This window comes from Bombina bombina, chromosome 4 (genome assembly GCF_027579735.1).
Source record: "Bombina bombina isolate aBomBom1 chromosome 4, aBomBom1.pri, whole genome shotgun sequence".
Taxonomy (NCBI): Eukaryota; Metazoa; Chordata; class Amphibia; order Anura; family Bombinatoridae; genus Bombina; species Bombina bombina.
The window spans coordinates 103,584,968-103,599,774 of record NC_069502.1 but is presented as its reverse complement, the minus strand read 5'-3'; the positions used below and the strand labels follow the sequence as shown (position 1 = coordinate 103,599,774).

The 14,807-nt window shown below is 39.2% G+C and overlaps 1 protein-coding gene across 1 annotated transcript in view; it reads right to left on the bottom strand.

Moving 5' to 3' along the window:
* Positions 1-1,596: 1,596 nt before the first annotated feature.
* The window catches only part of LOC128655953 (cytochrome P450 2K6), a 121,107-nt gene continuing 107,896 nt past the window's right edge, over positions 1,597-14,807 (bottom strand). The window contains exon 9 of the mRNA XM_053709563.1: positions 1,597-2,193. Coding sequence (XP_053565538.1) covers positions 2,012-2,193 — 182 coding nt within the window. The 3' untranslated portion in view covers positions 1,597-2,011. The remainder of the gene's footprint in view (positions 2,194-14,807) is intronic.

Here is a 14,807-nt window from a genome sequence, read left to right as displayed (position 1 = left end):
AAGTTTGATCATTCAGTGGTTTATATTGGTAGTGGCATTGCTTTATCTACATAATTCCTATTATACAATGCTAAGGTAAATGTCTGGGAGGCATCACAACTAATCTGCTTAAACCTTTTTTTCATCTTATTGATATTTATCTCTTTTATATTTAATTTATTTTGTAAATCCTCTCCCATCTCCCTTCTACTTATAGAGAGTGTCAGCCTTACATATCTTCTTTGAATATCTTTTATTCCCTACATATTCCTTTTCCCCAATTAGTTCTGTATCTTTGATCTTGTGGAGAGTACATGAACCCTGAAAATGTCCCCTGCCCTCTCACCCGCTATTTTGGGGTTCTCCCTCACCCTGGGATTACCCCTTAAAGCTTTTCCGAGGTTAATGAAGTCAAATAAAATATGGCATTTATTGATAATACCATATGTGTCATTTCTTCCTAATATAAAAGAAAGAGGAGAGACTCACTCAGCAAGGAATAAACAAATGCTGCAAGACCAGTTCCACAAGGGTGAAGACTCATCTAGTTCATATTGCTTTTCACAGAGGAGAAATATCTTGTAGTATTTCAGTCTGATCTTACCATAAAAATACTCCAGCTTTGAAATACCAGTCAATCCTCATCTGAACAAAAGAAAAGTAAGATACCCCAGATGTATGGTTTAGCCTCATTAATTATATCACCCTGGCAAAATGTCTTCCTAAGGGTCATGGGGGAACTTAGATGTGGACTTCATGCCCAATGTGCCTAGTAGGATATAACTGCACTTCAAAGGCAAGGCTCACAGAAGGCTAAAATGATTCCCTTGGGTTGCCATATTCTTTGCTCAGAGGAGGATTGCCTGGTGTTTTCCCTGGACCATCCTTTTTAGGAGGGAAAGTTCTCAACTGTAAACAGCACCATTGGGCTAAAAGAGGCTCCTCCTAGTTGGTGACTTGCCATAGAACAAACTACTGAACCATTGTTCATTCCTTGCTGAGCACTTTTCTTTCTTTAATTACTTTTCCTAGGCAAGAGTTAGGTTTTACATATGGAGGCCTCTTAAAAAGACATCAGACTTTCTGGCTGGACAGCTACCAGTCAAATACTGCAATTAAGACACTTCCATTCCATAATTGTACAGACTGTATATCTTGGCATATGCATATTCAACATGAATTTGTGGCATTTATGTACACAATATGCCTATATGCTAAAACATCCAATCATACGTGATTAATTTAAGGCAGAAAAGGGTATACACTAATAATTCATATTTATATTCTAAATATAAGTACTCTATATACACTATACTTTGTACAAAATGTAATTATTTTTTAGTTTTGTTATCAGGTGATGAAATCAGGTTATATATATTAACCCACTGTTACTTCTAAAACAAACACATATAGGAGTCCATGATATGTTATATATTACAAATTTGGGCTAACTCTCTTCAAGCATTTAGACCATGCTGGGGTAAATCTAACATAGACTTTAATATATTTACATCATCTTATTTGCTGTTTGTACAACCATCAATTTAATTGGATGAATGAGAGATAGGCTTTTCAGGAAGATAAACAAGAACATGATGATGAAGAAATTGGTCAGAATAAATCTAATCTTTAAGTTTATTTTTTCAAATAATATTTTATTATTGTGGTGTTTTTTTCCAAGCAATTTAAAGAAGTGTTAAAAGTTTTAGCCACTTTGTTGTTCATATCAAATGTTTAGTCTTCCAACAATGCAACTGTTAAGTTCCAGCAAATCCAAATTAAAAATGCAAACCATTGTAGAAGTCCTTTACAAAGAGCAATTATTGAAAAGTGAAGATATAGACCAGGAAACATAACAGATTTACTAAAACATTGATTGAACCTTCTCTACAAAATGGATAATGATTTTTTCTTGAAGTGGAACAAATAATTACAGGAACATTAAAACTAATATTCATGTTTCCTTACATAAAGATTTGCCTAAACGCTATCATTGAAAGCTTTGATGTATAATCTGAGTGCAACAGGGCCTTTAAAATCTTGGTATTGCACAGATATTTTTTTGTAATGGTGTAAGGGTAAAGCCAACAGCTGAAGATAAATCAACATCAGACAAGCCAGGAGGCAAATTAAATGTAAATTTTTGTAGCAATGTTGCGAAAAAGATAAAAAGTTCCATCCTTGCTAGAGTCTCCCCGGCACAAGCTCTGCGACCTACAAAGACATGAAAATTAGGCACAATGCAAATTAAATAAACACACAGGAAGTAAAGGATTTTTTAATAGTGTGTATCTTCCTATTGATATAAACTGGAGACAAGTGAATAAGCTTAGTGTCATATCTGACATTATACTTTAAATGAAAAGCAAAAGCAAAAAAAACAAACATGAAATATCCTTTATAGAACCATTAAATACATTAGATCATCAAACCTCTTTAGAAGTCATTTGCACAACATCAGACATTATTAGGCTTGTAAGGTCCTCAGCTAAGTTAAAAAAGAATGATTAGCAGAATACCTTACTGATTACTTCACAAGCATGAACAGCCAGTCAATGCCTCTAGAGTCATCTCATTTAAATATTTCGGCCTGTGGGCATACTCCAGGATGGCTTCTGATGACTGGTCTGGATTCATTGATTACTTTAGAATGACTACAGGAAGATCATCTTTTTGGACAAGGGCACTAGTTTTCACCTGTCCCCAGGCCGTCCTAGCAGGCCACATTTTGTGGATATCTGAACTAGAGCACAGGTGAAACAATCAGCTAATTAGTAAACATGGTTATTTTACCTGCCCTCATCCAAGGTAATACCGTAAACCGGCACTGTTGGGGAGGCCTGAGGACAGGTTTAAAAACCAGTGGACTAGGGCAGTCACAGACTCATAAGTATGCACTGTGAATTATTGCCCATGCTCATTAGGAGCTTTTGCCTTATAAAGTGTGCATATAAAAAGATTGTGCACAATTTTAAAATGGAAGTAAATTGGAAAGTTTCTTAAAATGTTATGCTCTATCTGAATCATGAAAGTTTAATTTTGATTTTAGTGTCTGTTTAAAAGCACAAAACAACAAGAAAACAATCACCTAGATTACGAGTTTTGCGCTAAACAGGGTGTGAAAATAACGCCAAAAAAATTACGTTATTGCACTCTCCATAGCGCTGCCATTATGAGTTACTGAAAAGCCTCCTTGTGCTGTGCGGTATGGTGCGCTAAGCTCCATACCGCACAAATGCCAAGGGCTGAGTTTATGTGCTTGTGCACGCTTTCCCCCATAGACATCAATTCTGAGAAAGTGTTAGAAAAAAAATAACACCTGCAATTGTGGAATCAAGATCGCCGTATCGCAACCCCATTGATGTCTATGAGAAAATAAAGTTACGTTTAAACCTAACACCCTAACATAAACCCCTAGTCTAAACACCCCTAATTCCGGCGCCCCTGACATTGCCGACAAGTAAATAACAATTATTACACCCCTAATCTGCTGCTCCCCGACATCGCCAACAGTAATAAAAGTTATTAACCCCTAATACACCACTCCCCGACATCGCCAACACTAATAAAAATTCTTAACCCCTAATCCGCCGCACCCAACATCGCCGACACCTAAATAAAGTATTAACCCCTAATCCGCTGCCCCCATAATTGCAAATTAACAAATAAACCTATTAACCCCTAAACCGCCGGACCCCCACATCTCAAAACACTAAATTAAACTATTAACCCCAAAACTAACACCCCCTAACTTTAAATTAAAAGTTACAATATAACTATCTTAAAATAAATAAAAACTTACCTGTGAAATAAAAAAAAAAAAAAACTAACATCAAACTATAAATTAACCTAATATAACTATTCTAATAAAATTTAAAAAAACCTACCAATTAAAAAAAATAAATTAAACATTTCAAAAACTTATTAATTCTACAAGAAAAATTTAAAATCTAACATTACAGAAAATAATAAACACTAAATACGAAAAATAAAAAACTCTCAAGATTGCTAAAAATAATAAAACAATTATCAAAAATAAAAACAATTACACCTATCCTAAAATAATAACACCTCCTAACCTAGAATAAACTACCAATAGCTCTTAAAAAAGGGGCCTTTTGTATGGCATTGCCTTAAGTTTAAACAACTCTTTTACCTAGAAAAAAAAAATACAAAGTCCCCCCAACAGTAAAATTCCCCACCCAACCAACCCCCCAAAATAAAAAAAAAAAGTCTAAAAAAAACCTAAGCTACCCATTAAAGGGGCATTTGTATGGGCATTTCCCTTAAAAGCAACAAGCAGTTAACCCCAGACAGGTCTTAGCTGAGAGCTTGTAAGTGAGTGCTGGGTTTTCTCTGTGTGTTGTATTAATTTGTTTTGTCATTTTCCCTATGTTCTTGCACCCAGACCTGTCTGGGGTTAACTGCTTGTGGCTCTGGGGACAGCACAGCTTCCTGTGAGTGCAGTGGCACCCCGGGCTGAGCATGTTGCAGGGTCATGGGATGTGTACCCGGTCCGGGTATGAGAGTGCAGTTCCCTTCCGTGTTTTGTATATGTCTAGGGTGATTACATATTCCTGTGCACCCTTCCCTTGTTTTCAGTTTGTTTGGATTAAAAAGCTTGCATTGTGTGGCTGTTTTAGGGTCTCAGGTATTGGAAAGGACCTTGACGTGGTACCTGAGCTTGTCCCATTTGGCCAGATGCGGTGACTAACCTTTCCATTTTGCTTTTAAATCTTAGCTGAGAGCTTTAAGTGAGTGCTGTGTTTTCTCTGTGTGTTGTATTATTGTTTTGTAATTTTCCCTATGGTTCTTGCACCCAGACCTGTCTGGGTTAACTGCTTGTGGCTCTGGGGACAGCACAGCTTCCTGTGAGTGCCAGTGGCACCCCGGGCTGAGCATGTTGCAGGGTCATGGGATGTGTACCCCGGTCCCGGTATGAGAGTGCAGTTCCCTTCCGTGTTTTGTATATGTCTAGTGGTGATTACATATTCCTGTGCACCCTTCCCTTGTTATCAGTTTGTTTGGATTTGAAAGCTGCAGTGTGTGGGCTGTTTTAGGGTCTCAGGTATTGGAAAGGACATTGACGTGGTACCCTGAGCTTGTCCCATTTGGCCAGATGCGGTGACTAAACCTTTCCATTTTTGCTTTTAAATCTTAGCTGAGAGGCTTGTAAGTGAGTGCTGTGGTTTTCTCTGTGTGTTGTAATAAGTTGTTTTGTAATTTTCCCCTATGGTTCTTTGCACCCAGACCTGTCTGGGGTTAACTGCTTGTGGCTCTGGGGACAGCACAGCTTCCTGTGAGTGCCAGTGGCACCCCAGGGCTGAGCATGTTGCAGGGTCATGGGATGTGTACCCCGTCCGGTATGAGAGTGCAGTTCCCTTCCGTTGTTTTGTATAGTCTAGGGTGATTACATATTCCTGTGCACCCTTCCCTTGTTTTCAGTTTATTTGGATTTGAAAGCTTGCATTGTGTGGCTGTTTTAGGGTCTCAGGTATTGGAAAGGACCTTGACGTGGGTACCTGAGCTTGTCCCATTTGGCCAGATGCGGTGACTAACCTTTCCATTTTTTGCTTTTAAATCTTAGCTGAGAGCTTGTAAGTGAGTGCTGGGTTTTCTCTGTGTGTTGTATTAATTTGTTTTGTAATTTTCCTATGGTTCTTGCACCCAGACCTGTCTGGGTTAACTGCTTGTGGCTCTGGGGACAGCACAGCTTCCTGTGAGTGCCAGTGGCACCTCCGGGCTGAGCATGTTGCAGGGTCATGGGATGTGTACCCGGTCCGGTATGAGAGTGCAGTTCCCTTCCGTGTTTTGTAAATGTCTAGGGTGATTACATATTCCTGTGCACCCTTCCCTTGTTTTCAGTTTGTTTGGATTTGAAAGCTTGCATTGTGTGGCTGTTTTAGGGTCTCAGGTATTGGAAAGGACCTTGGACGTGGTACCTGAGCTTGTCCCATTTGGCCAGATGCGGTGACTAACCTTTCCATTTTTTGCTTTTAAATCTTAGCTGAGAGCTTGTAAGTGAGTGCTGGGTTTTTCTCTGTGTGTTATATATATATATATATATATATAGTATATACACGTGTTTACACGGGCGGGTGTTGATGATGTCATTGGTCGGTGCAGCGGCCCCCCTCGTGTTTGCGGTGTGCTCTCTTTGGAAGTGGGGAGCTGATGGGGTACACCTGGTATGTCTATTAACTTATTTGGGTATATAAGGGTGGGTTTGTGTTGGTTGGTTATGTCTGTCACAGCCTCCATTTGACAAAGGTTTGAATCTGAACCAAAATGTTATGGGTTAAGGCCCTACCTGTTTTTTCCTTTTTATGGATTAAAGGCTTCTGTTGATTCCAGTTACTGTGCTGCCTGCTTCATTGGTATTACCATTTACCCCTGGCCAGGTTTGGGATAGTAGGACTCTGTACAATTCTACTACAGCAGTGCACCAGGCAGTTGTTTGGATGGTGTGTGCCACTTTCCCTGCATCGTTTGGATATCTGTTTTTTTTTTTAAATGAGCACTCTACATTACTTTGTGTATTAACTTTTCCCTTTGTTGGACACTGGGTATATTTTGTGGAGTTCCATCAACAGACTCATTCTTTATTTTTTTTGTGCTTCCTGGCCTATCGAATTCTCTACTAAATCTCAGGAAAACCCCAAAGGATGATCCTTTTTGGGAGTATAGAGGATTTTTTTTTTACAGAAAGGATGCTGCCCGCATCCAGTGTGATGCCGACATTTAGGTGCTACAGGAGACTATGGTTGAGATACCGACTAACATATATCATAAATTATTACATCTAGAGAAAAAAAGAGATAGATTTTCACCTTCACACTGTATATTTATCTAAATACCATAAAACTTAAGTTTATTCCTCAAGGGTTTAGGGTTAAAAATATCCCCACACTGGGACGTACCAACATTGAATTCTGTAAGAGATGGTGCAGAAATCCTCAGTAATTGTTCACCCGTGATTTAAAGGGCCATAATACCCAAATGTTTAAAAACTTGAAAGTGATGCAGCACAGCTGTAAAAAGCTGACTAGAAAATATCACCTGAACATATCTATGTAAAAAAGGAAGATATTTTACCTCAAAAGTTCCTCAGTAGCCACCTCCCATTGTAAAGGATTTCTAAGCAGCATTTAGTGTGTCTGTACTGGGACATCTGAAAGGATGAGCATCGTGCACTCTCATATTATTTCACCAATCAGGTAAAGGAAGCTTACTATGAAATCTCATGAGAGTTAAGTCAAATCTCATGAGATCACAGTAAGAGTTCATGACCTTAGCACTGCTGATGCTGATTGGCTGCTGTTCATTTCTTCATTTTTTTTTTAATATATTTTTTTTATTGAGGTTTTATAAAACAAAGATAGATCAAAAATCTCCTGTTAACAGCATAGATGAAAAATACAATTGAAATTGAGTAAGTTATTCCAAAAGTTATAACAAATACAAAAATAAGCTAATGAACCTTGATTTTATGATATATAGCGTATATAACTGTCTAATTAGAAACCTACTCCTAGGCCCGTACGGCCTCTGAAAATAGAAGAAAACTGGTAGACAGTAGATATCTTTTTAATAGGTATCACAATGCGAGGGGGGGGGGGGGATATTCAGCGGGTTAGCACCGCTTGTCAAATATAAGGGTATGTGGATGTGGGAGGGCGGAGCCAAATAAAAAGGGCAACAGCACGAATTTAATAGAGTCTCTAAGAAAGTTGCCCGAGAGTTAGGAGTAGATCCAAAAGTCAACTTAGAACATATGTTTTTTAGCGCTGGGAGTACCAGCGTATGTAGAAGCATTTAAGTGTTAGGGAGGATCCGGGGTTAATGTTGTACATATAGGGTGAGAAGAGATAGGAGGACGTGTTAAAAAAGACTTATTTGGGCTTAAGGAGAAAGTCGTGAGGAGTTGGGCAAAAAATAGCTGTGATAGGGTAAGTTAGAGTAAGATGTCTATATGTACTGGTATCCTTGTCATACAAAATACAATTGTTGCGAGATATACTATCTACAAAAATAACCATGTCAACAATATACTATAATACTAGAAATCATAATAGAAATAGAGTGCAGAGAGTACTCAACCTGTCCCTTACGGGGACTAACTGTATTAAGTATCAAAACATTTCAAGTAATCTGATATTGATATATTATAAGACACTATAGGCATGTTACATTTACCTGGAATTATCCCAATATAAAACATTTCTTCTTGAAATATAGAGGCGAGACGTGAGTTAGGCGTTTCGGCCTATTAAGTTTAGGGCATCAAGTATTAACAGCATACAAAAATCAGGATTTCATCTATAAACCCTACCTGGGACACTACTATCTAAAATTTCACTTCAAGACATATAGTGGTGCTGGGCATAAGTACAGTTTGATAAGACCAGTTATCTAAACTTAGGTGTTAGTTAGTTTTTCCCCTAGGTTACTGACACTCAAAATAAGGTGTAGTGTGATATACAAGGTGAATTAAGTGTAGGTGCGGAAACATCATAGGTAGGGGGTATCAATAAGTCACTACTGCCAAATAGAATACAGTGTGATGTCTCAGGAGGTCTAATCCCCATAGTTCTATAATGAGCAGACATAAACATGGGGAAGTAACTCTGTGGGTGAGAGTACCCTATTAAGCTCGTAAATGGTGGTATCGTAAGAAAAACTGAGCCTCCCATACATATGTAGGGTACAATAGGATTAGTGCAGTAGAGTTTTGTAAGGACTGCAAGCTCATATTTACATACCTAGTACATATATATTACATTCAGATAATAGTGTCAAACTTGCTAAACCCTGAAACAATAAACTTGAGGGTTTAGGAGAAGAGCATAAATATTGGCACATATCAGTGTAAAGTTTACAAAAGGCTGTGCCTTTAGCAGAATATACATTTACATAAAATTAAGGTAGATTGCAAGACTTTTTATCCTGTAATTTCCATTAATACTGCATAACCAATTAAGATATAGAGTGTAAAATGAACCAGTAAGAATGAACCATAGTATAAGACCGCATTGGTCGAAATAGCATAACCCCCACTATTAGAAGGGGTGGTATGTAGAAAGTATTGCCATGAAGTGTATTGCCATGCCCAAGTAGTAATCTTCAATTAATATGCAATTTAGGCATAAGATATAAGAGAGGGGTGTAGTAAGTGAGAAATACTACCAGACATACCTAGGTTAGAGTGATTGCTAAGGCCTAGCCCATGTGATTATTAGCTAAACTTGAGAAGGCACATTATATCAGCCTAACAGGTGGTTAGGGACTTTTAACAGGACTATATGTACAGCATTACACCAAAACGATATACAACCATGTTATGCTAGAGGATATAAACAGTCACCATTATTCAAATATGTTTAGTCTATTTCATGTGCAGATCTAAAGTGTAATAGCGAGAGTTAATCAAATATTCAACATATTTATGCAAAACGAATCACTCACCGACAATTTCTAAACAGAACAACCGGACCCTGCTCTAATATACAAACTGCTGCTATCTGCAGCACTCTAGTAGGTACTACCCATGAAACAGGCATACATGAAAACAAACACAATTTGTAATACTAGATATGGCATGTAAGTCAATCCCTGACTCCTTCTACAGATCAGTCGCTTAATCTCCTGCCCCTGAGTGAGGTAGCATTAAGCGGTAGTCTCAAAATGGCATAGTATTAGTTCAAGCATGGGGAGTAAAACTCTTCAACTAGTCGTGGGCCAAAAACAAGTAAAGTCTCAAGTCTGCAACATATGTACTAGAAGTATTCAAAGCAGTTCAACTCTTAGCAGTCAGCTTGTGGGTTGTCAGGAGATCCTCATCTGGTTGAGCCCTTAAATCTGACCTGAAACACTGAATATCTCAGCCGACACCTTCTCTCCAGTAAAGACTTTTAAAAACATGGCAGACTAATATGTCTGAAAACCTTCGTAGCTGGGGAGTCATGGCACTGAACAAACATATCAATTGAGTCCCACCTGTGATGTTTAGTTTTCCTACAGTGATAGATTGCTGTGTATCGTCACGGACATAAGTCAGTAGCGGTTCCCCCTTCTGCTTATCTTTAGTGAGGCGTCTCACTAGAAATCTCTGCCTGTTCTTCTAAGCCATCCAAGCAGAATTAGAAAGTGCTGTGAGCGGTCGATGTATGCGTACTGACCTCTGCATACAGGAGTCTGTGATATCGCACGATGCCTCAGTAGCGTTAGAGCCCGGGGGCAAGTGCCACCTTAGGAGAGGGAGTACACCGGTATCTGGCATTGCAGCGCCTTATTCTGGGGAATCTCCAAAATGTCCGTCGGACTAGTTGTCATGTGGGGGCTTGCTGTTAATTTCCAGTTGCGTCGGGTCATCTCCGTCATAGCCGCCTAAGGTATAGGTCAGGTCCCTCCAGACTGCACCGCCCGAGATCTTGTGGTATAAGGCTGGACAAGTAGCGGGTCTTCTGTCAGGCCCTTCATGTGGGCCTTATATTGAGGCAGGTAGGCAGCGCCATCTTGGATTCGTAGCTCCGTAAAGACGGATCGCAGATTGCTGAAATGACTGTCAGCTTTGTCCAAGTTGATGAGCTCTTGGGGTTTGAATATACTGCTAACATCATTGATGATAATACATATGCATTCCTAACAGTAGATAAACCGATTTGTCCAATTCTATATCTACTGCCCAAGATTAACAAAACATCGGAGAATCCCCTTGGCAGACCCATAGTTTCAGCCAGGGGATCTCTATTTCAGCCGCTTGCTGAGTACATTGATTTTTTTCTTCAACCAATGGTGCAGAGCACTAAATCTCACTTGAGAGATTTCTTTGAATTGATTAACCTCTTGAATGATTTTGACATTGAGGGTGAATGGGACTTGCTTGTCACTATAAATTTGTAATTCTTTACATTGTGGATACCGCATAAACAAGGCATCCAAATGGTTAAATAAATACTGACTGCTAGTGAACACTACTCAGGTCCCCCCATCAAATTCTTGCTGAATCTAATGGAGCTCTGCTTGGAGAAAAACTTTTTCAGATTTGAAAAGGAATTCTTCTTACAAATTCTGGGAATGGCGATGGGGTTGAGTATGGCCCCTTCGTATGCCAATTTATATATGGCTATGTATGAACTAGACAGTGTGAGGAAAAGTTAATTGGGTGAAATAACAAATAGGGGGATGAAGTCAAAGGTCAGGTAAATACAGCACCCTAACCTGGTATGTGCAGTAGGTCAGAAGTTAGTCCAGTACGCTGCGTCTCATCCCCAAGAGTACAGATGTTGCCAGTGGGTAATCAGGACCCCTCAATCCTGCTACCAGGCAATAAGTTTGAAATAATATAGACCTTATGGTTACCTCATATAGCAAACGCTAATTGCACAAAATCAGTGAAATAGAGTAACACAGCTCCCCAGCAACGAATGTGCACATACCTTGATAAGCACGACAGTGTAATGAACAGTGTCCTGGATATCTTATGCTGCAATGGTGAATGTGTCCACAGCCGTTCAGCATGCAGGAGAGCAACGATTCCTCAGTTCAAACTTGTCATCCGTAATAAGAAAGCCAACCCTGCAGCACCCTGTCACCAACTCCGTGCTCACTCGGGCCAAAAGTTGTAATGAGCAATAGGAAAACATGAGAAGCACACGAGTTGGAGCATACAAGTAAATTTAATGGACGATTCCAAAAAAACCAATTACATCAAAAACGTAAGGGGTACATACCCCCAGATAAAAGTGCAGAGAAAATGGTGTGAAAATATAATGAGTGCAGGGCACTACTCGGCTTACGCGTTTCGGCCTAAGCCTTACTCATAGCCTTACGTTTTTGATGTAATTGTTTTTTTGGAATTGTCCATTAAATTTACTTGTATGCTCCAACTCGTGTGCTTCTCATGTTTCCTATTGCTTATGTATGAACTACATAATGTCTTCAACTCCCAGCAGAGCTCCATCAGATTATACCATTGCTAAATCGATGACATATTTTTAGTTTGGAGGGGTACCCCAGAATCTTTACTTCAATGGATCAATAATCTCAACACCCTTGACTCGACTATTCGATTCAAGATAGAATGGGATACGCAAAAATCCACTTTTTGGATCTGGAAATATACAAGAAAACTAGGGGTGCAGATTGTAAATTACAGACCACCCTGTATCATAAGGATACTGATAAAAATTCGATTTTACATTATGATAGTTTTCATCCTCATCACCAAAAAAACGGTGTCAGTTTCTCGCAGCTCCTGAGGGTAGTCAGGAATAACACTGAGAGTTCCCATAAGAAGACGCAATTGCAGGAGATGGCACAGAAATTTCTACAATGAGGATACCCCCAGAGTCATATTGAAAAGCAATGTGCAGTGGCTGAAGTACAACGACAGGAGAATCTCATAATGAGAAAAGTCCAGAAAAAGGAAGATCAGCGATTAAATTTTGTGACTACCTTCACCCCAGGGTCTAATGTGGTAGCTACAAATATTAAAGATAACTAGAAAGTACTTGCCAAGTATACCAGTCTTCCCTTTTATGACCCACCACCCCCAAGGATGGTGTATAAGCGGTCTAAGAACCTACGAAACCTACTGGTACTGAATGATCCCATATATTGTTATGAGCAGAAATCTTGGCTGCCTAGAGTCCAGCAAGGCTGTTATCGGTGTGGCAATTGTGTCACATGTAATAGTAGGTGACTGGCAAAAGCTTCCATCACCCACACACCAATAGGAAATACATCATTAAACACAGGTTGACATGCACTGTAGAATTTGTGGTTTATGCAATTATACTGAAACGTTATGAGTTAAGGCCCTACCTGTTTTTTCCTTTTTATGGATTAAAAGCTTCTATTGATTCCGGTTACTGTGTTGCCTGCTTCATTGGAATTACCATTTACCCCTGACCAGGTTTGGGATACTAGGACTCTGTACAATTCTACTACAGCAGTACACCAGGCAGATGTTTGGATGATGTGTACCACTTTCCCTGCATTATATATATATATATATATATATATATATACACACACACTTAATAAAGTAGTACCTCCTCCTTCCTGTGAAAAAAGCACCAAATATACATCATATCTGGTATAACCTTAACATTGTTACACTGGAAGTATACAGCAAGTACTTCCGGGTGATGTGTGATACAACAACACAACCCATAGGGCTTTATCGCCCATCCATACCACACACTAAAATGACACCGAAATCATACAACAAGGACTTCCGGGTTAATTCCCCATTGCATATGTCAAATCATATCATCCCCGCATGATCTTAGAGGTATACCATATGACCGCGGTGTGTAACCAGGTGTATACGTAACGACAACCACTGGACATTGTGTCACTTCCGGTTTCAAGCATACCGGAACCCTACTATGAATACACAATATCCAGGTGAGAACTTTAAATGATAAGGGCACAATTACTTGTTATATATTACACCCTATACCTTGGATGTTTAAAGCAAACTACTATTCAGTGAAAAACCTTATGTATTAACCAGAATGATGCGGCAAACATTTTAACCAATACTATAAGTGACCAATATAAAGAAGTTCTATCTGGTGAGTTATAAGTTCAAACACACAAAATCTTATACTAAACAGCATATAAAACAAATATACACAAATTAGAAAAAAAATATCAAGAAGATAGACAACTATCACAGTGTTTAACAAAAATTAAAGATGTCACTCAGGACAAGCTTCTACAGAAAAAATGAAAAGAAATCAAACATTGGATAAGAACATCATCTTCACAACCACCTTTGCTCCAAACACATCTAAGGTGGTACAGTCTATCAAGGAATTCTGGCATATCCTACTTTCAGATACCAAACTGAAGTTTGCCAAGGGATCTAGTCCTAGAGTAGGATTCAGACGAAATACCAACCTCAGAGATCTTTTGGTCATTTCAGATCCGGTCAGATGTTATACTAGTGAGGATTCAGTGGGACAACAGAAAGGATTCTACAGATGTCCAAATTGTACAACATGTAATGGGTTTATTTCTACCAGGAAATTCATCCCCATGGTTGTCAAAAATATACCAACAACCACTCAATTATGTTCACTACCACCCATGTGGTGTATATGTTGATATGCCCATGTGGCTTACATTACATCAGGAAGACCCAGGGGACTATTCGCGAACAGATGGCAAACCATTGAATGGCTATAAGGCAGGCCATCAAGAAAGGGGAATGGGAGCAGCCGGAGGTGACAAAACATCCTGTATCTTCAGTCAGAGTGATTCTGATTGACCATATTCCCAAACCATCACGAGGCGGTGACAGAAACAAACTACTTCTAAAAACAGAGGCAGAGTGGATGTTCAGGCTGGACACAATACACCCAAAGGGACTCAACTCTATGCCCGATTTTGGCTCTTTAACATATGGAGTACTGTGGATTATTATTATTATTATTATTATCAGGTATTTTAGAGTGCCAACAGATTCTGCAGCACTGTAAACATAGTTGGTATACAGGATAACTTTTTTAGGTATCAAGTGGGTGAAGGGGCCTGCCAAGATTTTCACTGTTGTAGTCGGCTCTTATGAAAGCGAACTGCAAACAGCTGGGTTCAAAGGCTTACATTCTAAGGAGTTCAAGGGGAAAGCAATGGAGTTAGGAAAGGTTAGTGTAGGTTGTATGCATCCCTGAATAGTAGAGCCTTTAGGGAGTGCTTGAAGCTGTTAAAACTAGGGGAGAGTCTTGTGGAGTGAGGCAGGGAATTCCATAAGATGGGAGCCAGTCTGGAGAAGTCCTGTAAACGGGAATGTGAGGAAGTTACAAGAGAGGAGGAGA